We start from the raw sequence: 27875 nt of genomic DNA, 5'->3' as shown, positions 1-27875 counted from the left end.
TCTGGAGAGCGATATTTTTCACTCTATGTGCTAATACGTTTTCCATGGAGACCGCGGGGTGCGTCCCCACTGAGCTACCAAGAAACACGCCGCTCTCAGCGCCGCTCTCGTCTATTTGGAGAAAGTCTGGTAAAGTGAGGATTCAGGAATGGCTTCACAGGACCACGAGCAGTACAGACGGCTCACATACAGAGCAACTGCTCAGGAGATATTGTTTTCATGCTTGTAACCTCCAGCGGACTCATGCCGAATCTATAAAACAGCAACATCAACAATTCACTTGAAGTAATCAAGAGGTATAACCTAAACCAAACATCGGCAACAAAGGGAAGGTTAGGAGATCAGCAGTGTATGTACCTTGCCTTGTGTATAAATGATAACCAGTAATTTCATGAGTCCCATTTCACACTTGGTTGAGAGCCACAGAGTATAAGTGATCGCCATAGTAACACAAATTGCAACCAAACAGGTTTTAAAAATACCTTTTCAATGTGATGAAAGGGTTATGAGGTCAGTAGCAATGTGAAGAGAAAAAACAGTAATTGATGCGGGTGCTTAGAACCCTTCAGACCTGAATGCAGTGTTAATCAAATACTCATTTAGACAATTTAGTTTTTTTTCTTCTTCTTCTTCTTCCAGCAGCAGATCACCACATATACTCGGTTAAGTTTAACGAAGAATCTACCACTTTTCCCACCACTGCACAAATCACAGTCCTGCCTCACCACTCCCGGCTACCACGACATTCCTCGTCTGCAAAGAAAGCCGCATTTTTTCACCTTTGCGGCAAATACGATTTGAATCGCCCAGAGTATAAACTACTCCCGTCAGTAAACAAAACAGATAAACTCAGAAAGAAGATGATCTATTGTAAAAGGGGACGTATACTTGATGTACTTTACTCATTCCAGTAGGCTCCTTTTACTGTCAAGATGACACTACAAACAATTTTCCATATTTTCCTACCATTTTAACTGTCACACAGCATCGACTGTGTCCACATGAACCCTTGCGATACATATTCTTGCCATACAGTTGAGCAATGCCATACTTATCTGGGTGCTGAGTGGGGACTGACAATTTACAGGCCTGTAAACATAGCCCTAGAAGGCCCTTACAAAGTGGCCGGAGCAGAATGCTCACCCCTTAGTAATGTGTCCGCCTAAACAGTATTATGCCAAACCATAATTGGAGGAAGGTGGCTCGGTGGCTCAGTGGCTATCATCGTGGTCTCACACCTCCCGGGCTGTGGGCTTGGTTCCCAGCTTTGCGTGTGTGCGGAACTTGCATGTTCTCCCCATGTTTGTGAGAGGTAGGTGAGTCCTTGTGTCCTGTGAATGAGGTCTGTAATGGCCTGGCATCTCACCCAGGGTATGCCCTGCCTCTCCACTCCTTACGGGATTGACTCAGGGAAAAAAAAAAGCTTAAATTATACAAGCAATTATGGAAAATGGATGGACAACTGGCGAATACCACAGCCTTTCAAAAACTTGGGAATCCTGCCAATCATACTCTACAGTGTCAAAATGCAGGTGAAGGCCTCAGATATTCTCATTTTCAGTCGCCTTTTAAGTTGAATATTTGGTGCTGTGCATGATGACACGACTCCCACTCTCCACACCATGTCTAACAAGCTCAGAGACTGTCTCATCAGACACACACAGGCGAGTCTCCCAGATGTCCGGAACCTCTGCTCCGAACACACTAGAATTCACAGCAGCATTAGCACATAGCTGGAAGCAGTCACGTGACCTTTACTAGATGTTTAATGCCACACCTGGATGTTTACAAGGTATAGCAGGTAGAACAAAGATGCTACTGAGAAGGGACATGAGAGAGGAGCAACATGCATTTAGCTTCCTGTATTTAGCTAACTTGAATATTTTATATATATGGTGGATATTAAATCAACTCCAGAATTTCATTTATCATATATATACAGTGAAATGCAGCGTATATTTATGATTCATATGTATGTGTATATTTATATACACACACAATTATGGAAAATGGATGGACAACTGGCAGATACACATATAATATCGTTACCTACTGCTCGATTTTCTTTTTTGTTTTCTTTTTTGCAGCACAAACTAAGAATGTCATCGTGTAGGCACCACACATACGATAATTAATTGCCTGAATCGTGAATCTGTAGTTTGTTGTTCGAAGTCATTACAACAGTTTATTTTACAGTTATCTGACTTTAAAGATCACATATTAACAGCGTGCATTTACACACTTCACGCGGTTTTTGGGTTTGAGTGACTCACTTCATCCATCACCAAAACGCAACTCACAGCTGGGTGATGCATCCATTTTTGCATAACCCAACCCCCCTGACACCCCCATTTATAGCCTACAGTGAGTTTAGAGCTGAAGAGATTTTTCTTTTTGCATAGACTGTACCACCTCTTCTCATCTGATGCCATGGGATCTGCAAAGGCCATGGTAGCCCACAACCATAGATTTACATCGCAACAAACCGGATAGACAGCAACTCGGTCTTGCCAAAAGTCTCCCATCCAAGTATTAACAAAACACAGCACCACTTACGTTCAGGTGTTTGGCAGCCAAACATGACAGCATGGCAAGGCAGATGACAAGAATACTAATGTTGCAGTATATAAACTTGAGCAACAACTGCACTTTCTGGATGTAGCTTTTTTCATGTTACCATTACTGACTGATACCTATAAAAATTGTAAGAGCTCCACCTGAATTTCTGAGAAATCGTGGCCTTCCCCGCAGTTTGGGACAGGCAGCCTGAATACTCAAATATCTTCATAAGCCATACAGTCATGTTTGACAGAGATGATGATAATTCTTATGCATAGGAGAACCTTGGGCAGGGTGCTTTATGCTGCAGGACCTCTTCAGGTACATTTTCATGGTCATCTTCAGGTATTAGTCTTCCTACAGTAGCATCACCAAGAAAAGATAATCTTTACCTGACCTGTAATGGGAAGATGCGAGAAGGATGGAGATCCCACCCCCAATGCATCTCCAGCGTGGTATAACCAGTATTCAATATGTACTAGCACACCACGGTCAGCATCATGGGTCAGTGACTCCAACTGCAAACTGTTGAGAGGGACTAAAACTCACATTCGTACTATATCATCGTCTCCTTTCTGCAAAGCAATGATAATAAGCTTTTCTTCTGTCTGGGTCCAGGATATAAAAAAAAACCTTGGTCTTCACTCTCAGATGTGATTATGACGAAAAAAATCAAACCTTCATCAGTCCTTCATTGTGCATCCATGGGCGTACGGCCTTGGGGATTATCGCACTGATATAATCCGCAAGTTTTCGTGACCTGACGTCTTTTCTCTTCTTCGGGATTTAGCAGGAAATGGATTATACGCAACACCACACTTGTCTTATAAAAATGCCATTTCCTCTTTTGATGATCAGCATCTGAAAACATTGGTTTAGGTCCAAGCTTCCTCCCCTACCGTCGACCAGCGTCGCCGATCTTATTACCGGGTTTTTGTGCGATTCTCTGTGCGCTTGAGGGATTTATTCTAGTAAACAGAGGGAGGTCACCTCATTACCGACTGAACTCCCGCAGCAAACCCAGAGAGACGGCGGACCAGAAGCTGGCGCTGTGGACATCTGTGGCTGGTGCACTTCATTTAACTCTCCACGCTTGCATTCCAGCAGACGTGGAGATGGATGCAGCTACAGGCATACGCCGGTTTCTAAAGCCTTCGGGTTCCATTGGCGCACCATGACGTACAGGGGGAGGACGGACCACCAGGGTGCCACTGAGCCACAAGGGACAGCAGTTAGTTTGTTACATTTCGGCCTCCGATGAGTGGGTTCATGCTGGACTTTGACGTCACACAAGTTTTAAGGCACGAAATAAAGATTATCATCATGCAACGAAGCTGATTGATGACTATTAAATCTGTTTCGTTTTTTGGTAAAAAGCACCCTGAGAAATTAAGGGGAAAACAACTGGACTTTTGTGACTGAAGTTAACTTAAAGTGGCCTCATCTTGGAACTTGTAAACAAAAAATAATAATTTGTGACACAAACACCATCAATACTCAATCTCCCCCCCAGATATAACAATGGAAACAGCTGAAGTAAATTATTTTAGAGATTGCTGATAAGCTGATAATCACAGCATATATTTACAGAGCTAGTTTTGTGTGATTTTCAGTGTGCCTGTGTGTATACTGTACATGGGATAAGACCGGAATCCTTACTGGCCAATTCTATACCCGGTACACAAACATGACCTCTAAGGTCATTAGTCAGACTTCACCAGAAAAAAAATGGCCTTGTTAGTCATTTCTACGTATCATGGTGAACAGTTCAGTGCTTGAGTCTACCCACATATTCAAAGAATTGTATTGCAATTAATACCACCAGTGAAACAACAGGTCAGGTGAAGCATATTGACTTTTACGTTTAGGACCTTCCCAAACAAAAATATATATCAATTTGCAGAGCTGATTGGTGGACAATAAGACTGGCCTTTAATAGGAAAATAATTTAAACAATTATACATAGCCACTGATGATTATTAATTTTTGCCACGCTTACATCTGCACTGTTTAAAATGTGCTTGGACTAATCCCACTGGTTTCATTAAGTATGGTTTCATGACCTATAAAAGCCCTCATGTGTGGGCTGTCCTGATCCATCTGATTGGCTGTTTGAATTTGAACTGGGTAACAGTGGAAGTGGGCTAAAATCCTGCATGTATCAAGATGCCTAATACATTGGAAACCACATCAGTAAATAAGGATATGGAAACAGGCCAGGAGGGGACCGTAGGTTTCGGGGTATTTTATGCAAGGATACAAGCTTAGGACCAGCCTACCAGTTACTGGCCCGAATCTCTGCACAGAAGACACATGCAATAAAGGTACCGACCAGAACATCCTCTCTAAACGGAGTCAACAAGTTTAATGTCATCCTGCCACTACCCCAGACTGCAATAGGCCATCACAATAGGATTCATATCTTGGTCCTCCTGGGACAATCTGTCGAGAAAAACGGTTTAAAATCACAATGCCTGATGGCACATCACTCACATAGCCAACAGAGCCTGAGGGTCCCACACAAAGTGACTCTACTTTGACTGACTTATTTATATATTTGCCGCAGAACCTGCCTGTTTTATTATTGGCAGAATCTCTCTCCTACTCTCTTCAGTGCATTCACATACGTGTTCAACCCAAAAAAGCAACCCTACGTGGCACAGAACTGGTTCTTCCGACCTTCCAGCAGGTATACGCTTCACCGCAACGTTTGAACAGAATCGGGGTGGTTGTGTGTGTGTGTGTATGTGATACCTGAAAACATTTACAAACACGTTATCACAAAGCAAGAGCAAAAATACACTTCTGGCAGCAGCTGATAGTGTAATTAACACTTTGTTAGTGTCTGAGGAATGAGCACACTCCGCAGCGATGGCTCCGACGTTCTTTAGGGCTCAGGCTGCACCAGAGGACCAGCATATGTGTCCTCCAAGCTTCCGAAATTTTGGTTATCGTTATTTTTACAAAGCAGCTAGGATCACTCCTATGGTGCTCTGCTAAATCCATTTCACTGCAAGTATAAATAGCCGGCTGATCCCGCACATGTGACGTACATTCAAGAGCTGAATGTCAAGGCAACCAAGTTCCCGGAATCTGCAGTCTCTCCAAGTCCAGCTTCTTGATGCTGACGTCCTCAAAGACAAGGTGAGTCTCCCCCTGCAAGTATGCCCCCCCCCCCCCCCCCAGACGAAACCTAGAGTACAGTCCAGGCAGGAGAGCAGTTTGCATCGAAATATAGAAATTTGCTGCAGGAGTGTCCGTCCTCACTGCCTACCACGCGAAACTTAACAGCAGGAGATAGTTATTTACCGAAGAAACATTGACCGGTGCTGGATTTGCCTCATAACAGCCAGATTTACATGAAACAGAAATGTAGTCAGTAATAACATCTTTTTATGTCAGAATCCTATGGGTTTGATCTTATGATATGTACACAAACTTAATAAAAACAGCTATCAAAAGAGTTCCCGATTACACAGGAGAAAGATAATCATTTGAAAATAACGGTGCTGTCCATTGAAAGATGATTTGGGGCCGCAGAGTGGTGATTAAACAAGGCCACCCTTTGCGGTTAAAAATACCTTCAAGCTAAATTTGCATCTTTTTTGACCTGAAGAGAGTCTCTCACATGCCAACAGCGGAGGTTAAAGGCTCGGTTTCGGTCGGTGAGAGAACCAGCGAACAGTTTTTGTATTTATTTTTTTTATATAAACAGAAAGCTGTCAAAAAGTGACACTCTCTTGAGTTTCCCACTTTAATGAGCTGCATCCCTAGAACCAAGTGCGGGTGGATACCAGTATTAGAGTGAGTGAGTACGAGGAGTCGGGGAAGGTGGTGAGGAGGAGGAGATGGAATGAGTTCCCCCGTGCCAGCAAAGCCCCAGAAGAATATCTAACTGGATGGCCCTCTGCATTCAGAGGTCAGAGGTCAGAGGTCACTGGTCAGTAGGCCCCTCAGCAGGAGCAGTTCCCACAGCCCTTGACGCTGTTGAGAATCTCCTCCTGTAGCTTCTTCCTCTCCTCCTCTTTCCTGGACAGGCGCTCCTGCTTTAGCTCTGTCTCCCCCTTGCTGTTCAGGATCCGGCTGTTCTGCGTGTTCCACAGGTCCGAATACAGGCTGCCCGGCCTGTCTAGCAGCTCCTGGTGGGTCCCCTGCTCTGCTACCTTACCCTGAAACGCAAAGCCTTATGGGTAAGGAGGGCCAAAAGCTGCCCCGTCACCGTCACACGCTTGTCGTAGGGTCCCAGGTGACATTCATCCATTGACAATACAAATAAATGCATGGTGGCATAGCAAGGAACGTCATGCCTCAAGGGCAGCGGGTTCGAATGTGCATTCGGAAGGTAAATCTGTGAATCCCCCTGAGGACAGTATATTTATATTATTTTGTTCATGCACACAATGCAAGACTAAAAATCCACTGAAAATAACTCATAAATAATAAATAACATCAATTAGATGTAAATTCATATATCAGATAAGGATGCGTTTAGTCGTCTATGCGTGACAGATAACCGGTGAGTGGGATCCAAATTCGCACTGTTCTATCGAGAGCAACAGGCCTGTTCCATAGGCAATAACAAAAACGACATTTTGACCTTGTCCCATCTGGTCTGCATGCGGAATTATTCAGATTCTGCCGGAGGGAAGAATGTTTGTTGTTCAGGCCACACAGGTGAACAAAGAACCCTCCGTCCAGCTCAGCATCGCTGCACCATTAATCCTCGGTTAGAAATCTCCCCTAAGGAAATAACCGTGTTTCCATATAAAATTACTCAATTCTTCAGCCCCCCTCCCCACCACAACACTTATGCAAAGCACGCTGCTAACGCTAAAAGCTAACTGGGATGAGGGAAAAAGCCCAGACCGCCACAAATGTAAGAATGCCTGTCCGTCGGGGCGTACGCTCGCGCCCCGCCACTTCCAGCTGATTAATTAGAGCAAAACCGATTTCCCCAGAAATGCTGGCAAAGCGAAGGCAAAGCCTGTCGCTCAGAAGAGCCCAGCGCTTCGCCACACTGCCCGGAAAAGGCCTCAGGATATCGATGTTAAGCATTCTCCCACCGAGGAGCATCACTAACTCCTGCTACAAGGCTACCGCTGCTGCAGCCCATCAGGGGGGGGGGGCGTTGGAGGGGGAGTGCTCTGTCAGCACCAGATTAACTAGCCACTATTTTACATAAATCAGATTTATGCTTCCCATTAGCCTGTTAGCGGCTAACCCGTGGTCATGTGCCTGCTATATATGTCACGGACATGATGGTGTGCCAAGTATGAACAATTCCTTCATGCTCAATCCACTCAGAGGTGTCCAAAAAGGGGCATGTTGTCACTAATATTTCGCTAATATGTTTTCCACAGAGATGGTAGGAGTCTGTCCCTATTCAGGTACTGAAAGCTCTTTATAGGAACGGCGCACGGAGTCCTGGGAGGACTGCACCTTAAAACCTGGACCCAGGAAGACCCAGGGGAGCGGAGGCACTAGAGTTCTTCTTGGGTGTTGAGCGAGATCTGGGGTGGGGGGCGTAGAGGCTCTGGGCAGAGTGTGCGTGACTGCAGAAAAGATGCAGGACCCACCAAGGCGAAAGCATCCCAGCTCCTCTTCCCTGCACCACCCCACTCTCTCCTTCTCACCCCGTGAGTCTATGGCTGGTGCTTGTGCCCCCCCCCCCCCACCCCCACCCCCACCCCCCCCACCACGTGATGCGTGCATGCCTCCTCTGCGCCCGCCCACGCAGCCAGGCGGGAGTGAAAAGGGTGTACAAGCAGAGGGGAGTAAACAAAGGTGTCACAGTCGGCGGTGCGCATGCACGACAGGATTGGGGGGGGGGGTTTACTTTCACTCATTATTTTAATGAGCCCCCCCGGAGTGCTGGCCGGCCCACCCATCTGCGCCTCCGCCACACAAATGCCTCCTGTCAGGGAACTTTTGATCTGGGAACCATCTGACGCAAGAGGCGGCTTCAGCCCGGAGTGTGTAACGCTCCCCCCCCCCCCCCCCGTCGGGTGGCTGAGCAGCCGCCTGCCTGCCTGCTTCTGCCTCCCTGGCTGCCCAACACGGTTACTGAATCCTGAAATGGGGGGGCTGGTTCGTCCCAGTCTACCGAAAACATTCACTGCGCAAACGCAGCTAACATTAGTGGTGCTAATGCGTGTCATCAAACGGATGGTGTTTTGTTTTTCTTTGGGTTTTTTTTTTTTTGGGGGGGGGGGGGGGGTTTCAAACATCTTCTGTATCTTGCTGGGCTGCCGTAGGGCTGTATCTCACAAGCCCGATGAATAAAAAAAAAAAGCAGGAGTCTCAATCTCCCAACAGTAACGTGATGCACACTCCCAGAGTGGCAGGCGCTAATGCTAACAGGGTGTTCAATTCGCTATACATGTGCCACGCAGGGCCTCGTCGGCAATCACATTGGGGGGGGTGAGCTCTTCTGGGGGAAGGGGGGCAGGTTAGCGTACCTCCAGATCTTATGGCCGGGGGGCGGCGGGGTGACATGGCTGGCACACTCTACATGCTAGCCACTCGGACATTCCCGCTCCCTCCCTCTCTTCCTAATGAATTCCAATGAATTAATTCGGTGGCAGAACTTCAGATGGGGTGGGCGAGGTGAGTCAGACGGAGGGGCCACACTGCGCACAGTACGCGCTCATTTTCATTTTAGCCAATTCCACAGTTGCCTAATTGGTCTAATAAATTTACTGCATACAATTATGTCAAACCAATATTATATAATTACCAATCAACATATTTATAGACTTTGGGGCATCTTCTTGAGGTTTTTTGAGCTTTATTGCAGATGTGGAAGAGAAAAAAGTACAAAATAACAAGGACTACATTAATTAGTGATTAACCCCTGATGTGAGGAACAGAAGAGACCGTGTGTGGTGATACCTAAGCGTGGAATTAGCAGCATCTGATCATTAAAGGCTCTGTTTGTGAACAACGTATAAACACACGATGAAAGACGTTTTCAAAAAAAAAAAACACACACACAGGCTTCCGCAACAGCACAAAACATCTAGGCAGGCAGGGATGTCGCTCGTACCTGATTCAGGACAATAATCTCGTCCGCGTCCACAATGGTGGACAATCTGTGAGCGATGAAGATGGAGGTCCTGTCCTTCACCATCTCCTTCATGGCGCTCAGAATGTTCTGAAGGAGTTACAATGAAATCCGTCACAGAATGGAAGAGTAGAGTCACTGTCCTAGCCTCCCCGATTACAGTATTACCCCCCAAACTAGCATAGAAGCTAAGCTCCTTTTCAAACCAGTACCTATTAACCACTTACCAGTTAATCTGCAGTCTCTTACTCACGAAACAAGGCCATACTGTAAGGAGGCTACCTTAAATATGCTGTGTTTTTTAAAAAATAATATCTACTTATATATTATACTTATATATACTTTTCCCACACATCAAACATACCCACCGAACCTTTCCTTTTTTAAATCGAAGACACCTGCTTATCACCGAGTTCAGAGTAGGGAAAGCTGACAGACATATGCAGGTAAACCCCACCGTTCTCAATTTACCTCACGGCCAACAGCACTAGATTTAATTACATTGTAAATCCACAAACAAATTCTACGCTATTGGATTTCAAGGTCTAACAGGCAACTGGTGACAAGGCATGATTCATTTAGAGCTCAGGAGCTGGGTGCTGATCTATTTCTGAATCTAAATTAAAGGCAAATGATCAGTGACTACTTATTAAACACAAGCCCCACCCCAAACTTACAAAAATAAATAAATCAATAATTCAACAGCTATTGAATATTCAGATAAAGCCCAACTCCTTATCTCAGCTTCCCACATTATAGCAAAAAGCAACAATAAAATAATTCCGGCAATCCATCAGAGTGGATGCTAACAGAATCACACTGCTAGTCTAAAATCCCATTTAGCGTAATCCTTATACTGAACACAGAGGTCATAAAAAAAAAAAAAAAGACGTAAAATTCATAAGCACTAACCCAATGTATACCTGTGCAAACACAATGACCCTAGATCACACAGCCTCTCCTCTCTCGGCAGTTTAAATTTTTATTTGGAGAATCTGCTTCAGCCGTCGGAAAAACGATCCACCGCCGCTCACCGACTCAGAAGGCCCAGTTAGAGGGAGCCGAATAATACGGCTGTACGACAACGCCGGATTGTTCCTTGACCGGGTTCGGCTGCCCCTGGTGGTATTCTTGCGCAATATCTAATAAGCGGCATCCTGACTTCAGACACCCCAAAGCACCTTTAATGTTCCAAGGCAAGAGCAAATACAGCCGTGAGTGACAGGAGAGATATGAAAAATGCCTTCTGAGAATAAAGGGGGGGGGGGGGGATTAAGTTAACTAAGTAAATAAAGTTTTGTTTTGGCAATAACTTTAATAAAATTGTACCCAGGGTTTCCGTTTGTGTAATTTTTCATCTTTCAAGATGATCAGAAGGGCTTAAAATTTTCCATCATCAAATTTCCTGCATTTTCTCCCCATTACAGTGCTGAGGTGAAGCAGGGTCATGTTTTTAAACAGCTCTTTGGCAATAATTCTTGGAGAAAATCTATTTAGATCAACGTTTTAAAGAAAAAAATAGCTTAAAATATAGTTGCAAGTTAGGACTAAGTGTATCCATGTCTACAAGATGCCAAAACTGGGGGCTCGCCATTTGCTGGTCAGGATACGATTTAATTAGCACCCGATTCACACTTATGACACCTAACGAATGGCCAAACGACTCCCTCGCTGAGATATCAGAGAGAGACCGAATCCCAGCTCCCGCTGCGGCTCCCGAGGTCTGGGAACGCCGGTGGGCGGGATGGACGGTACCCCCCCACCAAGAGGAAGAGCGGCCCCCACTCACCTCCTCGGTGATGGAGTCCAGCGAAGACGTTGCCTCGTCGTACAGCAGGATAGGCGGGTTCTTCAGGATGGCCCGTGCGATGGCCACGCGCTGCTTCTCTCCGCCTGCAGGAGGCGAAACGCACCGTCAGCCCCCCCAGAATCCACGGCCGTTTCCGGAAACCTCCATGGTTTCAGAATCTTCTAAAGTTAGCGCCGTTCTGCGATTCAGAGGGGCCATCCTCTGCAGACGAACCCTGATGCCTCTCTGTTCTCTAGAGCATAGCGCGTCTGATCGAGGGCCGAATCGTAATCGGTGGTGCCTCCGCTTCTGCCGTTAACAAGCGACAGGTGCTCGGCGGGGCGGCAGGTGAGCCGCGGGCCGCGGCGGCGTCTGCTGACAGAGCCCGCCTGCCGCCAGCGGATATAAATAGCCCCTGCGGAGGACAGGGGTCACGACCCGCTTGGCCTCCTCCTGAACCGTACAGCGAGCTCCAGCCGGGCAGCGATCACAGCCAGCGCGCACGGAACGGACTCCTGATGGGAGATGAAACTTTTAATTTATTCTAGCTGCAGTTTCCTCCAAGGGAAGAACACGTTCATTTAATTTTTTTGCCCCACACTACATAATAAGCTATAGCTGAGAAATTGAGTCTAATTTATGTTTTACTTTGTGTTACAAATCACATCTGAGAGCCGAATACGGGAGACGACCGAGTCTAACGCCACCCATTACATTTACATTTTAATTATTTAGCAAAAGCTTTTATCCGATGCGATGTACATTTCTGAGTGAGAGCAGGGTCAAGCAATCGAGGCAGTGATAGAGGGTGTAGGGCCTTGCTCTAGGGTCCAACGGTGAAATCACTCTGCTGACTCAGGGATTTGAACCAGCGACCTTCTGATCACTGGCATCCTAACTTGCTGAGCCACACGCCGCCCTCCTTTGGAGAGGATGCCTTCACATCAGTGTGGCTGAACCGCTGACAGATGAGCCCCCACGTACCTGACAGTTTGAGACCTCGCTCCCCCACCTGGGTGTTGTACCCGTGGGGCATTCTTAAGATGGCATCGTGAATGCCTGCCAGCCTGGCTACGTTGTAGACGTCGTCGTCAGAGGCATGAATATTGCCGTACTGCAGGTTGTAGAAGATAGTGTTGTGGAACAGGACGGCATCCTGTGAGAAAGGAGAGCCGGACAGACGGGTTAGAAGCAGAAGACTACCCGTTTCCTTCCTTCCTTACATCCATCATCCATCCATATCAGGTCCTAAAGCCTAACATGGCAAAGCCAGCCTGGCCTAAAACAGAGCCCAAAAGCCTCACTGATTTTCTTCATGGAAGCTCTGAGGAAGACATGAAACCTCCCCCGCGGGTCACCGACCTGTGGTACGACCCCCACGGCCTTCCTCAGGCTTTCCAGACCCACGTCGCGGATGTTCTGACCTGCCACGTAGATGGTGCCCTTCTGGGGCTCGTAGAAGCGAAAGAGCATCCTCACGATGGTGCTCTTTCTAGAAAAGACGGGGCGTGTACGGACATTAAAGGGCCACAGGTTAGGGAAATGCACAAAAGAAACAACAAACAAAAAAATACACTTAACACACAATGGAGGTGTCATTCAGACCAGTGAATGGCAATACGGATTGGGCTGAACCAAGTCTCTCTGAACACAAGGAATAATGACACTGCACGAATGGCTTATCGATCCCCAAGGCCCGTGAGGGGTAACAAGCAGGGCTCACCACAGGAGTGCTTAAAGGTAAAGTGTCTTTAAAGGAAAAGGGTCTTTAAAATGTGTGACAAACTTATCTGGCAGGGCGGGGTTAGTTATATGAAGGGCAAGGGTCTGCATTTTGCCCTACGACTGCTCACACACAAAAGGACAGGATTGCAGAAAGAACTCGGGGCACTCAAGAGGGGTAATACGACTTTTTTTTTTTTTTGATGCGGAGATGAAAGCCTTTAATGGCGACGTCATGCCCGCACTCACCCTGAGCCGCTGCCGCCAACGATGGCCACCTTCTTTCCCGCGGGCACTTCAAAAGACACCCCGTCGAGAACCTTCTGGCCCTCCAGGTACTCGAAGTGCACGTCCTCGAAGCGGATGGTGGCCTCCCGGGGTGTCACCAGCAACGGGGGGGCCAGCGCCTTGTCCTGCCACACAGAGGGGCGGCAGACGGGGTCCGGTCAGACAGCCAGGTAACCCGCGGCAGGTGGCCGCAAACCCCGGGAGGGGTTGGAGATGCAGTACCATGGGACACCGGGGACTTAAGCTCATTTTACACCAGCATTAATTCAAAATCGCATCAAAGGGTCAGCGAGAGCCTGACGAGATGGAACCGTCACGCTGGGAACCACAATGGACACCATTACCACTCGCTGGAAACAATTGGACAGATTTTAATAACAGTGATTAGTGGTCGCACCTAAAGCAGCCACGTGAAAAGTTAGCCTCATCAGGCAGAAAGAGACTCGCGGGCAGCCAGCCACCAGCAGCCCTTACCTCCACCTTTCATGACAATAGGCCACTAGATTAGGAGTTCCCAACCCTCGAACCAGCACCGCTCCGTGCCCATTGTTCCACTGAACTGCGGAACACTGGGCGTGGAGTTGCCAACCATCCCATATATTATGGGATCTCATTTTGAAAAAGAAAAAGCTGTGATCCACGAGTTCCCAACATATTTTATATGTCTCTACACTCAACAAACTTTATCGTGTGTCCATGGACATCAGAAGGTTGGGAACCCTGACAGTAGATTATATACCAGATAGATACTTCAGTGAACTGAAATTAACCGGATGGTGATCCTAGAGGGAAGAGGTTGTAATGTTGAAATTAGCAATTATATATCAAGATGGACACTCATTCATTGCAGAGTCCCCCAAGGATCTATACTAGGGCCCCTCTCATTCAACCTCTATATGCTTCCTTTACATTAAATTCTACAAAATAACAATGCGGGTTATGCGGATGATACACAGATCTACCTGGCTCTATCGCCCAATGATTTTGGCTGCATGGACCCCCTACGTCAGCATCTTGAGCAAGTTAAATCGCTGGATGAAGCACAATTCCCTCCAACTCAACGAAGAGAAAACTGAGGTTTTTGGGAAGAGAGAGGAACGACTATAGGTTAGTGCCTACTTTAAGTCTAAGAAATCTAGGCAACCTAATTTATGAGGACCTTAGTTTCTACATCCATATTAAGGCCATAACTAAGTCCTCCGTCTATCAGCTGAGGAGCATCTCTAAAATCAGCAGACTAATATAGAAGCATGACCTTGAAAAACGTATTCATGCCTCCATCACTGGTTGATTGGACTACTGCAACACGGTCCTGTATGGCCTTCCCTGGAGACATCTCCAGCTTATCCAAAATGCTGCCACAATTATGTTAACTAGGACCAAGAAGAGCATTACTCCAGTCCTTCACTCCTAACAATGGCTTCCAGTTGCCTTTAGAATCCAGTTCAAGGAGCTGCTGCTTGTTTATAAGTCACTCAATGGTTTCAGCCCAGTTTACGTCAGCCCTAAAGAGGTTAGAAATGTACCAAATCTTGCCACTTTTAAAACAGGCTCAATACATTTCTATTCCACAGTGCCCTTGAATTGCAGTGCTAACCAATATTGATGCCTTTTCTATAATAATAATAATAATAATAATAATAATAATTATTATTATTATTATTATTATTATTAACCAATATTGATGCCTTTTCTATATCTTTTATGTATTTTTAAAAACTTTTACACTTACATTTTTACTTTTTGTTTTAATATTTATTTAATTATTCCGGTTACTTGATTTTCTTTTATGTAAAGCAATTTGAATGACCTCTTTGTTTGAAAACCTGCTATATAAATAAACATGCCTTTATTTGGCATTTGCACAAGTTCAGGATCACTGGAATGATTTTTTGCGGACACTGACACCTATAGGTGAGAGAACAGCTTGGGCTCCAAGCGCAGGGTCAGAAATTTATCTGGTGCTCATGAAGGAATCAGGTGTTAAGGGCCTTGCTGAAGGGCCCAACACAGATGTGACTATTCTGCCAAGGATGGGATTTGAACTGGCAACCTTCCAATTAGACACAGAGGCCTAAGCCACCTCACACCAACCTTTGGGGTGATCATAACCAGCAAAGTCATACACTTCTTTCCCCGGTCGCAGATGCACAGATTGCTAGGCATTCCCGGTTTCATTCGCCAATGGGCCACTAATCAACAGTCATAACAGGACTCGGATTAAGCGAGCCCACTTGCGGCACACCCAAATACCTATTTTTGGCAGAAAAAGGGCAAAGAACATTGGAAGCAGTCGGGATGAGGAGGAACAACGGCGGACTCTGGTGTCATGATTGCAGGGGTGTCCGGGAACATCACAGAAACTTGCTCTTTTTTTTTTTTTTTTAATACTTTCAGATATCTCCGGAGAAGCGGCCGACATCTCGAATGAAACCAAAGCACCAACACTCTTACTCCACTTGACACAAGATGCTGTTTCCAAACAAAAGCTGCTTTAATTACATCCAGTACACCCCCCTAGACACATTACAGATAATGGGAAGCCTATACAGATAAAGGCCCAGCGGCACGTCGATCAGGAGGCCCAGTCGGCTTTTACCTTGATCTTGGTGTCGACGCTGAGCAGGGTGAAGAGTGTGTTCATGTCGATGAGAGCCTGCCGGGTCTCCCTATACACCGTGCCCAGGAAGTTCAGAGGCATGGAAAGCTGGAAGAGCAGCCCGTTGACCATCACCAGGTCGCCCACGGTCATGGTCCCTGAAAGAAGCACAGGTGGCCCAAACCTTTACGTGATTGGTGTTGATTTGCCTCTGAGGTCAGAAAGAACAGGGTGTGTGATGCTGCAAGTTAATTCGACGGTGATCGCTCACGGGTAGCCAATCACAAGGCAGACTGTAACTATACTATACTGCCTGGAGGCACTGTCCATGAAATTGCTAATGCTACACAAACCGTACTAAGGCTACATGCCTAGAGCAGCGCTGTGAGGGCGCACTCACCCGCCAAGATGCCTTTGCTGGCCAACACCATGACGGAGGTCAGGCCCACGCTGAAGATGGCGTTCTGCCCAAAGTTGAGCATGGCCAGTGTGGAGGTGGTCTTCAGGGAGGCGGACTCGTACGTCTTCAGGAAGCCGTCGTAGCGCTCGGCTTCATACTTCTCATTGTTGAAATACTGTATGGCGCCAGTAGGGGGCGTTTGGGTTTGCGGTGGTGGGGGAAGGGAGGCAGAAAAGCACATGCATTGTCAAAATTCAGCGAAAAATAAAATATAAAAAAAAAACGGTTCAACCTGCAGCGAGAGATACCGTGGCTTAAATCCTAATTCCCTCCGGCTCCCTCCGGCGCGAGGAGTGTTCGGCGATTGAGTTGTTCAATTCGCAGGCTTTTAAGATGCCCTAGAGAGATGTACATGCTCGGAATGGGACAGAAGCCCCCACGTGACACCGCTGTTTGAGGCTTTCCTGGACACACGCCCGCCCCGCCCCCCCACCCCCGGCCATCCTCCGTGCAGGAGAAATTATCGAAGAAAGTAATCTGCCAAGCCTTCTTCGGTGGGAAGTGTTTTTAGAAAGAAAGCCAGCGCCTCTGTTTCTATATCTGACCATATTTCTGTTTTGAGCAGAAGGCGTGTGCAGATTTCCAATAATGTTGAACGCCGAGGGAACATTACAAGTAATCACCTACTGATATTAATTTACACAAACATATACTCGAGATTTTCCCCACGCATAATGAAATTGTTATGATATAAAAAAAAATCTCTTTCTAGGTGGCAGTTTGCAGACTATATAGATTAATTTACCTGCCTGTATTTGTTTGCAGGAGCTTTCGGGTAGTTATTGAGTTTTTTTTTTGTCCCCCCCCCCCCCGACGAAACACGGCTGGCGGGAGACCAGAGATGGTAGCTACTTCGGCAGGGGCACAGCTCTGACGTGAGGAATGGCTGCCTCTGTCCCCACGTGCACCTAGAGGCAGTGAGGCATGCGGCCGTGTCCGCATCACATTTAGAAGCAGAACGGGGTGGGGGGGGGCGTCATCGTGAAAGAGCGCCCTCTCCAGGACAGACAGGCCGGTCCAGGCAGGAGGCTCGGCATCCACAGAGTACGAGCGGGGGAGGGAGAGCGGCGCAGAAAAGAAACAACACGTGTCACAGTTGGCATCGCCGTGGTTACAGATGGGTGCAACGGCATTCATGCACCATGAGATCTTACCCCAGGACAGGACAGCCTGACAATTTATAAAAAAAAAAACAAAAAAAAAAAACAGAAATAAACCAGCCTTTTTATACTGAGATTAGTCACACTGCACCTCTTACTAACTTTTATGATTTTTTTTTTTCCACTGCATGGATCATGATTGGAGGCTGGCAGCCATAAATTTCAACACATTTTGTTCTTAACGTTAACCTGTTCGCAGCATCATGGGAAACAGCCCAGCGAGGTCGGGGGGGTCGATTAGAAGCTGAAAAAGGTTCGCTTCATGGTATTTAATGTACAGCGGACCTGTACAGAAATATCTGGAACACAAATGGAGAGTCTGAGGAAAGCGCCAATTCTCTGCCCAGGGATGCTAGCGGAACAGATCTGACCCAGACCTGAGGCAGCAAGGGTTGCGTAATGGTCAGGGACACGTGGGTCAAAGGTCAAGTAAATGCAACACTTAACCTTAAAAAAGATGTGAAGCAACAAAATTTCCCCAAACATGATATAAAGTTGAGGACACATTTAAATGGGACATATTTCAGGTCTTAAATTTGTGTGGATGTCAAAGTCATTTCTGCATGAGAAACATTTACAAAACAAAAAAAAAAAAAAAGATTTGGCCTTCCAGTCCTGCAGATATTCGAATGTGGCGCATTTCCGCAAAAACGCGGAAATCCATCAAACGGCCGTGGAGGCAGAGCGGCCGAGGCGGAGCTCAGACGAGGGCGCTGTGCCGGCGCATCTGGCACAGGGGCGCGGGGGAGGCCTTTGTGCGGCCGAGGCGGATCTCGAGTGGGAGGGGGATCCAATTAAATATGCACGCCGGCTTACAGTGATGCTAAAATAAGCCGCGCAAGGAACCACATCTGCGGCTAGGAATGAAAGGAACCCCATGAAAACAAGATGGTCGCTGCAAGGGTGGGGGGGGGGGTGGGGGGCGCATCTCGAAAGCGGGCGCACCGAGGAAACGTACCGCGTTATTTCAAAATGTCAGCAGCCAGCACTGAAACGCATATTAAGTAGTTTTCAGTTCTTTAATTTCCTGGGAAGGAGGGGAGGGGGGGGGGGCAATTACAAATGCAGGATGGCTGCGTCTTCAAAAGCTTCCTGCGTTAGACCAACGAAGGGATGAGGCTTATCACCTCAGCCCCCATCCAAATTAAAGAAGAAAAAAATACCACCCTGCTAACGGTAAGAGACCTTGTGGGGGGGGGGGACGGAGAGGACAGAGGAGAGGCTGGGGGGGGAGCTCACCTTCACAGTCTCATAATTCAGGAGGGAGTCGATGGCTGCGTTTCCGGCCTCATTGTCTGCTTTGTTCATTTCTATCCTGAAGCGGGTTCTGTGGAAGAGGAATAACGACCAACAGAATGACGCAAGTCCGTCATGCCCCCCCACCCCCACCTACACGGGGGCACAGAATGACAGGCAAGGGACACATACACACTGAGGTAGACACACACAGAGAATGCCAGCCAGCGTACCTCCACTGCGTGAACGCGATGGTGAAGGCCGTGTATGCAGACAGTGTTCCCAACGTCACCAACGCAAACTGGCCTCCACACTTGTAATACTGACAAAAGGATAAAAAACAGGGCTTCTTTGAGAAAGGAAAATACTCACAAAGGCAACTGGTGATCAGCAGTTCCTGAAAATGTCACCACTGGCACTCAATTTCTATAACAGCAGTTTTAAGTAACACTGTCTTATGTAACTACACTTCTATGATAATTGAAATCTCCTAATTAAAACTAGGGTGGAGTGGGCTGGGGGCTGGGGGGGGGGGGGTCTAGGACGTATTGGGAGAATTATCAGGCTTTATCAAGAATCAGTGCAAAATGTGGACTATTTTCCCGTTCTCTCTGGGCAAGGAACGCGATGTATTTAAAGAACTAAAGCATCTAGCGACAAATCAAACGTTCCCGTCTCCCTGACGGCTGAGCCCCGTTCGGAGATTTTTCCCCCAGCATTCTGAAGGTGCCGCAGGTATGAAACTTAAGCCGCCGTGAAAAAGCCACCGATAAACATCTCTGCCTGCACTCGCTGCGTAACCAGATTTCTGCTAAATTCAGACAGATGCGGTCGGGGCGTGTTTTATAAAGCGCCCTTCGCAACGCAGCTGCCTAACAGTGATTTAGCCACAACATTAAATGTCAGCTTTAGACGAGTTAGGAAAGGCATCAGGGACAGACAGATCAGTGTACACTGTTATTCGGCGTTAGGGAAACACATGGAGAAGAGCCAGAAGACACCAGATAACAGTAAAGTAATACGCTGGCAGACGGGGACATGCTAACTGTCTACAAGCCAGAGTAAGTTCGCTAAGTGCCATTAGAAGATAAATTAACGGTATAGTGGTCACATGACCGTTCATCTGTTGGGTCAGCCAGTGACGTTTTGAACGTTCAACGTTAAAACAGAACCCCAACAAATTGAATGAACAAACGCCACAGGCCAAACCATTTCCAACAGGCCCCTGGTGCTCTTTTTGTAATGTAGGGCTTTGACGTTTTCAAAAATGCCTCTCTGTTAAAGTGTTACGGTCACTGGAACTCGTAAACTGGAGAGTGGAGAAAAAAAATACCAAAAGCTAGCGAAAAAAGCCAGCGTTTAATGAAATCCTGACTGGCATCAGCCAAGTTGTTTCCAGGTAATATCTACTTCAGGAGGCTTCTGAAAACTTAGCTGACTGGACAGGACTCTACCAGTTCTGCCCTTCCTTGACACATGCTTTATATTCTTCTCAAAATATCTGCTCCCCTGAAGGGCATGGAAATACGATAGGAAAAACAACGCCATAACAAAAGATCACGATCCTAAACTTTTCTTTCCCCCAGTGTTGCAACGAAATTGTAATACGAAAAACAGACCAGCGTCTTGGACAGAATTCTTCAGCAAACAGTGAGGATATCAGACATCAGTGTAGTATGAAGTTAAGTGTCTCGGGAAAACGAGAGCTGAAAATATCAAAATTTGGCGGAAAGGATAGAATTTTCTGAAACAGCCTGCTTCACACAGTTCTTAACGTATAACAGATTATGTAAAATTACAACCACAATCAAGCTGACACTCAAATAAGGGATTGATTTGTTTTTAGATAGGAACAAATTTATGAAGTTGAAAATTTAACATGTTGAGCTAAACATTTTTTCAACACTTTCTTCTGGAGCATCACTATTGCAATTTGTTGTAACGAGCTGACGGACTGAAGCTTTCACGTTAATTAGTAACCCAATAACGCTACTAATAACGTCACAAAACTGCTGTCTTACCAAGATGCCACTGACGAGGGCCATTTCAAAGACTGTGGGCCCCAGGTTGAAGACCAAGGCACTCAACACGAAGCTGATGCCCCGCGTCCCCCTGTCAATGGCCTTGGACAGCGCCCCCGTCTGGCGGCTCAGGTGAAAGTTTAAGTCCAGGTTGTGGAGGTGCAGGAAGACATTCTTGGCAATCCTCCGGATGGAGCTCTGGGCTACCTTCCCGAAGACGGCGTTCCTGAGCTCGTTGAAGAGGGCGGCACCAGCTCTCGACACACCGTCTTATGGGCAGACAAGAGGAGCGCCTTCAGCTACAGAGTTATTCCCAAAAAACAATAGCCGCACACCTTTTCAAACCCCACTCACCTTCCTCCTATTATACCACTCCATGACAACTCACATATACCTTTAATTCCTATATAAATTTCCAAATATATCATTTCCATGATACGATTTGTTTTCTTACAGAGTATCCTACAAAGTCAGTGATTAGGTCAATATCTCAGACATTCGAATTAAATTCAGAAAATTTCCCTAATTGCTGTCAAACAAGCACAGACTTTACATTTTTGCACATGAGCAGAAGATAAGACACAAAAATAAAAAAAAAGTGAGACAAAGAGAAAGACAGAAGGTGATGTGTGAAAGCTGGGGCCCAATAACCAGACGGTCATCTCCCTCCCCCTCCCCCCCCCCGGGAGGTTCAGGGCGCAGAGGGCCAGTGCGGGTGCAGGTTTCTGGGTTGGCTTCTGAATCAGCCTATAACAAAGCTGCAGTCTTGGAGACCCACTGTTACTGGTCAATGTCAAAAACCCGCACCCACACCGACCCTCCGTGAATCAGGTTCCTCACCCCTGAGTTACAGGATCCTCTACAGTCCCCAAGACCTCTAAGGTGGCTATGGTCAGGTGACTTTATTCCATGATTACAGAAGGCTGGCAATAAGACAAAGCCGTTTAGCTGGACAACGGCATCTCGTTCTGCCTCCCGCTTGCTTCCTTACCACTAATATGCCTGGGCAGACCTCACTGCAGAGAATTTACAGTAGCCTTGTGTGATATTACGGTAATATTTCACGTATAGTGCGGTCTTTAGGGCATGGCGCGATATTTTGAAATCTTGGCGAGAAAATTAGTAGCCGGCAAAATTCATGCCTCTGAGAATTTTTACCGAAATACTAGAATAGCATTGCTTTTGATAATACCATCAAAATACCATATACTGCAGGACGATGTGAAAAATTAGATACCGCCGAAGTCTACGGTACACCTGAGGACACGTTGCCTGGCAGGAACTAAAGGGCAACCTCCGAATTACACAGTTCATTTTGAAACGACAAAACGGGCAAAAAAGGGAGAGGGATCTATATAAAAACATATCTGACACAGGCGTTACGAAGCTCACCGCGACGACGCATGCAAAGCACACGCCTGCGTGTAACCTCCAACGTCAGCGGCGGGAACATCTGTCACGCCAGCATAATCCAGCGAAAATTGTTTTAATTGACCCTGATGAGCTGCCCGGGTAGGCAAATGCACTTAAAGCCCCTTCTGGACACTGATTGCTCCGGAAAGCATTGCCGAAAAGCCGCGCCTGCTAATTTTATTCAGAGGAGCCTCGCTTTTAACGCTTGACAATAAATAAAATAAATAAATATTCTCAGTAGGCTTTTGTTTTTTCTCAGAGGGAACCGAACCTCATTGTCACGGCTCCAATTAATCTTGATGCGGTGTCTTGCGCACGGACCTTAAATGGGCCTCATTAAAATATGCAGCTGGGGGGTGAGGGGGGCAGCCAAGGCGCCGATGGGTTTTGCCCGGCGGAGAGGCCGAATCACCCGGCTAAAACGAACCACTGTGAGTATTTATTTGATTTCCTCTCCCTTTCATCCGGGCGAGCCTTGCAATCAGGGCCTGCTTTTATATTCATGCACAGAACCGCATGCAGCCCCCACTAACACAGCTCATGTGGTGCCGGGAGGGGCGGGGGGCTGGGGGGGGGCGGAGGCAACAGCCCCGTAAAAGCCGGATAGCCACCTAGCACAGAAAGAAAGGCAAATCAGGCCAGAGCAGCGAAGTCCCCACTGCTGTGAGAGAGCAAGTCCAATCAATCAATCAAAGGCAGGACAAGCATAAAGAAAATACATATATAAACAAAAATATAAACTCCTAGTTTCCATGTCACTTGACCATTTAAGCTTCATTTCCCATTCCTTCCAAAATGGCAGGTGACAAGAAACCTTCTAAAAGTCTCTCACATGTGCACTCAAGCACACACACACACACACACACACACACACACACACACACACACATTCCACAGTGGGAGGCTTGTGCTACCAGAGCACAAATAAAAGCTTGATCAAATCACCCTCCACCACTGCTCAAAAAAAGAGAAAGGGAGAGAGAGAGAGAGAGAGAGAGAGAGAGGGAGGGTGTGAGCACAGCAACGACACACTTTGCGTGGAGCCGGCCGGGATTTTCCGCGCAGACAGGCAGTCGGATAACAAAGCCGCTGATCTCGTCTCCATAGTTGGCCCATTACTGGCAAATCTTTGGCTTTGTGCCTGTCAACAGGATGCCAGCGACGGGCCAAAATTATTAAAAGAATAATGCAAACAGGGAGCAGGACTACATTTGCAGCGGCTGGGGTGGGGGGGGGGGGGGGGTTGGGGGCGGAGCCAGGAAGGGGTGAAGGAGAGGCGGCACAGGAGAAATACAGAATGATTCGGCAAAGGAAAGAAGGGGGGGATCAGCTTCTAAATAACAAGCCGTCACCTTGGCGAGAGGAAGTCGACACCTGCCAGAAGATAACGACGCCGCACTTACAGCCAATGAGCACGACCGTTGCCATGGTTGCCACTGTGTTTGGTGCCTCGCTCAGGTTCAGCACGTTTCCTGACATCTGGTTGAGGCCATCCACCACATATTTAAACATGAAGGGCACCATGACGTTGGTCACCTGACATGGGGGGCAGAAGAGAGGCACTCTGTTTATTTAGCATACAGCGGCCTGACTTTCTGTAAGTAACCCCCCCCCCCCCCCCCCATTAGAAAGGGGTGGGGCTACACGCTGTTCTGTGTTGTTAGTTCTGCAGATTGGCACCAGTGATGACTTTGCTAATGATTACAAGTGCCCCACCCACAAGGCCATCCCCCGTCACCGTTAGTAGCCCCTACACTGCCGGAGCTGACCCAGAAGCACAGCAACAGAGCCCCTCCCCTGACAGGTGTGTCCTCCTCGCTATATCCAGCGTTACCCTCGGACATCCGAGGCCATCTCTCCAGACCCCTCCACAACAGTAAAACACCTACCCACGCCCACACCCACACCCAACAAGCAAGCGCCCCCACTCCGACGCATAGCTGCAGCCATCTTAAACACCATACCCAGCTTCAGAAGTGGGCACATGCTGAAAAAAAAAGAGCCATGTGACCGGACAGGAGAGAGCGGGCAGACGCGTTTCTGCAGCACGAGCTACAGGAATACGGGTATGAACAGCAGCGCTGATCCGGGGGCGGAGCAAGGTGACCTTTCGGAGGCGGCGAACATGCCGGAAATTTCTATTCGACCGCTGCCGCTGATTCTCTTAATAGCCAATTACTGATGACAAGGAGTCAGGCTGGCATTCGAGGCTCGACCTGTCAGCACCGTGCCCAGCAGCACCGGTACATTTTCACGTCTAGACTTGCTCTCTCACTTGCTCACGGAACCAGTCTGCGCCTCCCCACCTCGGACGCTGGGCCCGTCTCAGGCACGTCCGAAAGTGGGCAGTCAAACCTCTAAGGCATAGTCGTGCTCCCGGCCTAAACTCAGCTCAGACTTCATCTACAGCTGCCTATATTAATAAATGTTTTTCAAAAGGGCGGGGCAAAAAAAAGGCGGCAAGATTTTTTTGTTTCACGATTGAAAAGATTCAATGGAATCTGGTGGCTGAGTTTATGAATCCACACAGAGGGTGCTTTAGATGTCAACCTGACGTTGGCATCACGCTAATGAGTGAAAAGTTCACGTTTTGCCCTTTTCACCAAATGGAAATTATTAAACGGTGGTGGTGGTGGTGGTGATGGGAGGAGAGGGGGGGGGGGGGGGGGTCACGCCCTAAATAATACAATATAATGATGTGGAAACATCAGAAGTTGAGCTTTGCAGGCAGCTTTGTACTACAGAGTTTTTGATCATTGTTTTCTCCAAAACAAGAAAAAAAGATAATAAAACAGCAGATCATTTGATGAATGCATGCAGGAGCCTAGTCTGTGGTAAAAGACCCCCTCTCCTTTTGTTCTCTCAGATGCATTGTTCCCCTCCCCCCAAAAGAAACACACTTAGCTAGCTAACTAACACCGTCCTATCGCTCCTACTGCCTTTGTTTCGAGTTCTGCGCCGTTTGTCCTCACCACATGTTGTTTTTTTCGTTCGGGCGACAGAACACGTTGCAAGTGTCTCGGGTTGCCATGAGCAACCGCTGATGCCGCTGTGCGTGGAACGCGCCAGCCTGCTACGCGGCGTGCGATTGGCTGCGTAATTATCCAAGGCAAAATAAATAAGTAAATAAACGAGATCTGTGTTCTCTCTTAGCAACACCATGTCACATTCCTGCGGAGAAACGGCCCAAAAAAAAAACAGGCCATGTAGTAAACAGAGAATCCTTTCACAGCAAGTACTGAGTATCAAGTATTCAGTACTAAAACATTTTTTTTGATGCATGACTGGTGAACTATTTCCGCAGAATGGGCCCTGACACAGCTCACCCATGTCGGAGACTGCAGTGCACTGACACGGATGTTAACCGTGACCGGCTCTCAAATCTCAGACAGAACACGGTGGACACCTGGACATATTTATGGTAGGAGAAGGAAGAGGCGAAAGACTACAGCCTTGTGGCCAGGAGATTCCCTCTTCACGTCCCACCGAGGGGCTACCTGTGGGACACTTTGTCCAGCCGCTTTTCCCAGAATCGCTGGAGTCAAATATCCGTTATGCAACAAATTAATGGAACAGAGAACCCTGGCGAAAGCTTAACAGGTGGTCTGGTTGCATTTTTTTTATTATTATTATTTTTTTTTTTAAACGACGCCAGCAATGTCCGGCTATGGAGGGACGAGGGAGAGCGACAGCTCAGCAAGACGAAGCCACTCTGATTAAATGATAACCGTGGTTTATCTATCCCTTCGCAGAGCCGACACGGCAATCTTTATCTTAATCCTGCACATATGGGATCTCATAAAACGCAGAGGGCCGAACCCCAGACAGCTGCAAATCCCCGTGGTCTGAAGAGAATGTGGAAAAATAGATAGAAATCTGGCCCCATGTGGAAACCAGCACCGAAAGCTAATTAATACTCGGAGTTACGTCTCCAGTCGAAACGCTCCTCGTCGGTTCCTACATGCCGTGTACAGTGCAATCTTTTTATTTTTAAAATTTAACTAAATTTGATCATCTAAAAATATGGGGGAGAGAAGCTGGGTGTTAAGTGTAGAACTCCTGTGGCGAGGGGAAGCAATTAATACTCAGTATATTTTACATGACATGTTAAACTATAATTAAACGTCAAAAGGAATGAATGTAACATTTGTTATTTTAAGGAATTCTCACTTGAGCCGAATAAAGGTAAAAGTAAGAGGGGAATATTTTGGTGATGTTGCTGATGTATTCAGTCAGCCGAGACCCAGCACCATATTTCGTACTCATTGTGAATTACGATCGCCGTTACGCGTGACTGCAGTCTGACCTCACAAAAAGCTCAAACGGCTGGTCTTTCCAGGAGCATGAGCATATCCATCCCAGGTAGCTGCAGAGTTGAGGTTCTGCAGCTACGAGGGATCTTTTTTCCATTATACACCTCACTTATCAAAACAGATAGGATAGTCTCAACTATTAGGCGGAATCCGGAAATGCTAGCAATATCAGACGATGCATAAGAGTTTTTTTATTTTTTATTTAATTAGTCAAGGTGAGGGGCAGAATATTATGGCCCTAACTGAACGAGGAAGTGCACCGAGGAGGATTTCCGTCAACATACAGCGATGGGGCTCAGGTGCATTAGCCAATAGCCAATAAGCTAAAGCTAAATTAGCATTGTCATTAGCGAAACAAGTGACGGGAAATGGCTGGTGGTTACTAGTTGATGAGAAGAGAAGCGTTAACTCTACAAGGCACCTTCAGGTACATCAAACAGAAAGGACTCCAGAAACAAGACATGCGGCACTGAAGACAAAAAACAAGCACGTGGACTGTTGGGTGCTCGTGGGGGTTTTACCTATACAAAAATGTCTGAAGGAAGAACTAAAAATTATTGGTTGAGAGATAACCAATCAAATTGTAAAGGGAGTGGGTTCAGGAAACTAGAGGGGGTGGGACCAACCAGATGCCTTGATCCACCTACCTTCGCTCCAGCCAGCAGGCCCAGGGAGACAGCTACACGTGCCCGCAGATCTGGTCTGTCCTTGGGCCAGACGTATGATAGCATGGCTGCTAGGATCTGCCTGGAATTCACCTCCTTCAGCTGTCCACGGGGAGAAACACAGATACATATTAGGACGACATGACCCTTCTGCCACCATTCTCCTATTCATTCCCTTATTCAGGGACCAGAGCTACTCAACACGTGGAGCAACAAGTGGGGGGGGGGGGGGCGGGCTTGGACTCCCAGCACATAAAGTCATTCCGTACCCACAGAGTACCACAGTAGGAAACTTCTAGAACGTCACCACTTTGAGGAACCTCCCCTGCCATGCTACTCGGGTGGGGGTTTAAACAAGTCACTGTCATTAGGACCGGTGGTTTGTGTGGTTTGGCAAGTTATGGCTCTGCTCTTTACCCATGATCAGAAAGACACTGGTTTGAATCCCAGAGCCGGCAAACCGATGGCTCCATTAGGCAGCTAAGAAAGGCCCTTAACCCCCAACTGCTCCAGCAATGCGACACACTGGCCGTTCACCCCGCACACTCTTCCTCTCCGTCATTCCCGAATCCCACAGGTCGCCGCAG

General features: G+C 47.2%; 1 protein-coding gene across 1 annotated transcript in view; it reads right to left on the bottom strand.

Moving 5' to 3' along the window:
* Positions 1–5930: 5930 nt before the first annotated feature.
* abcb7 (ATP-binding cassette, sub-family B (MDR/TAP), member 7) overlaps positions 5931–27875 on the bottom strand; it is a 34452-nt gene continuing 12507 nt past the window's right edge. Inside the window, exons 4-16 of the mRNA XM_023816439.2 lie at positions 27271–27390; positions 23714–23846; positions 20898–21166; positions 19110–19198; positions 18880–18967; positions 16421–16595; positions 16021–16178; positions 13383–13546; positions 12774–12903; positions 12396–12567; positions 11412–11515; positions 9605–9712; positions 5931–6728 (exon numbers count right to left, since the gene is read on the bottom strand). Of these exons, the coding sequence (XP_023672207.1) occupies positions 6513–6728; positions 9605–9712; positions 11412–11515; positions 12396–12567; positions 12774–12903; positions 13383–13546; positions 16021–16178; positions 16421–16595; positions 18880–18967; positions 19110–19198; positions 20898–21166; positions 23714–23846; positions 27271–27390 (1926 nt within the window). The 3' untranslated portion in view covers positions 5931–6512. The remainder of the gene's footprint in view (positions 6729–9604; positions 9713–11411; positions 11516–12395; positions 12568–12773; positions 12904–13382; positions 13547–16020; positions 16179–16420; positions 16596–18879; positions 18968–19109; positions 19199–20897; positions 21167–23713; positions 23847–27270; positions 27391–27875) is intronic.

Source organism: Paramormyrops kingsleyae, chromosome 10 (assembly GCF_048594095.1).
Source record: "Paramormyrops kingsleyae isolate MSU_618 chromosome 10, PKINGS_0.4, whole genome shotgun sequence".
Lineage (NCBI taxonomy): Eukaryota > Metazoa > Chordata > Actinopteri > Osteoglossiformes > Mormyridae > Paramormyrops > Paramormyrops kingsleyae.
Note: the sequence above shows the minus strand (reverse complement) of the source record. Positions and strands in the feature narration are given on the sequence as shown.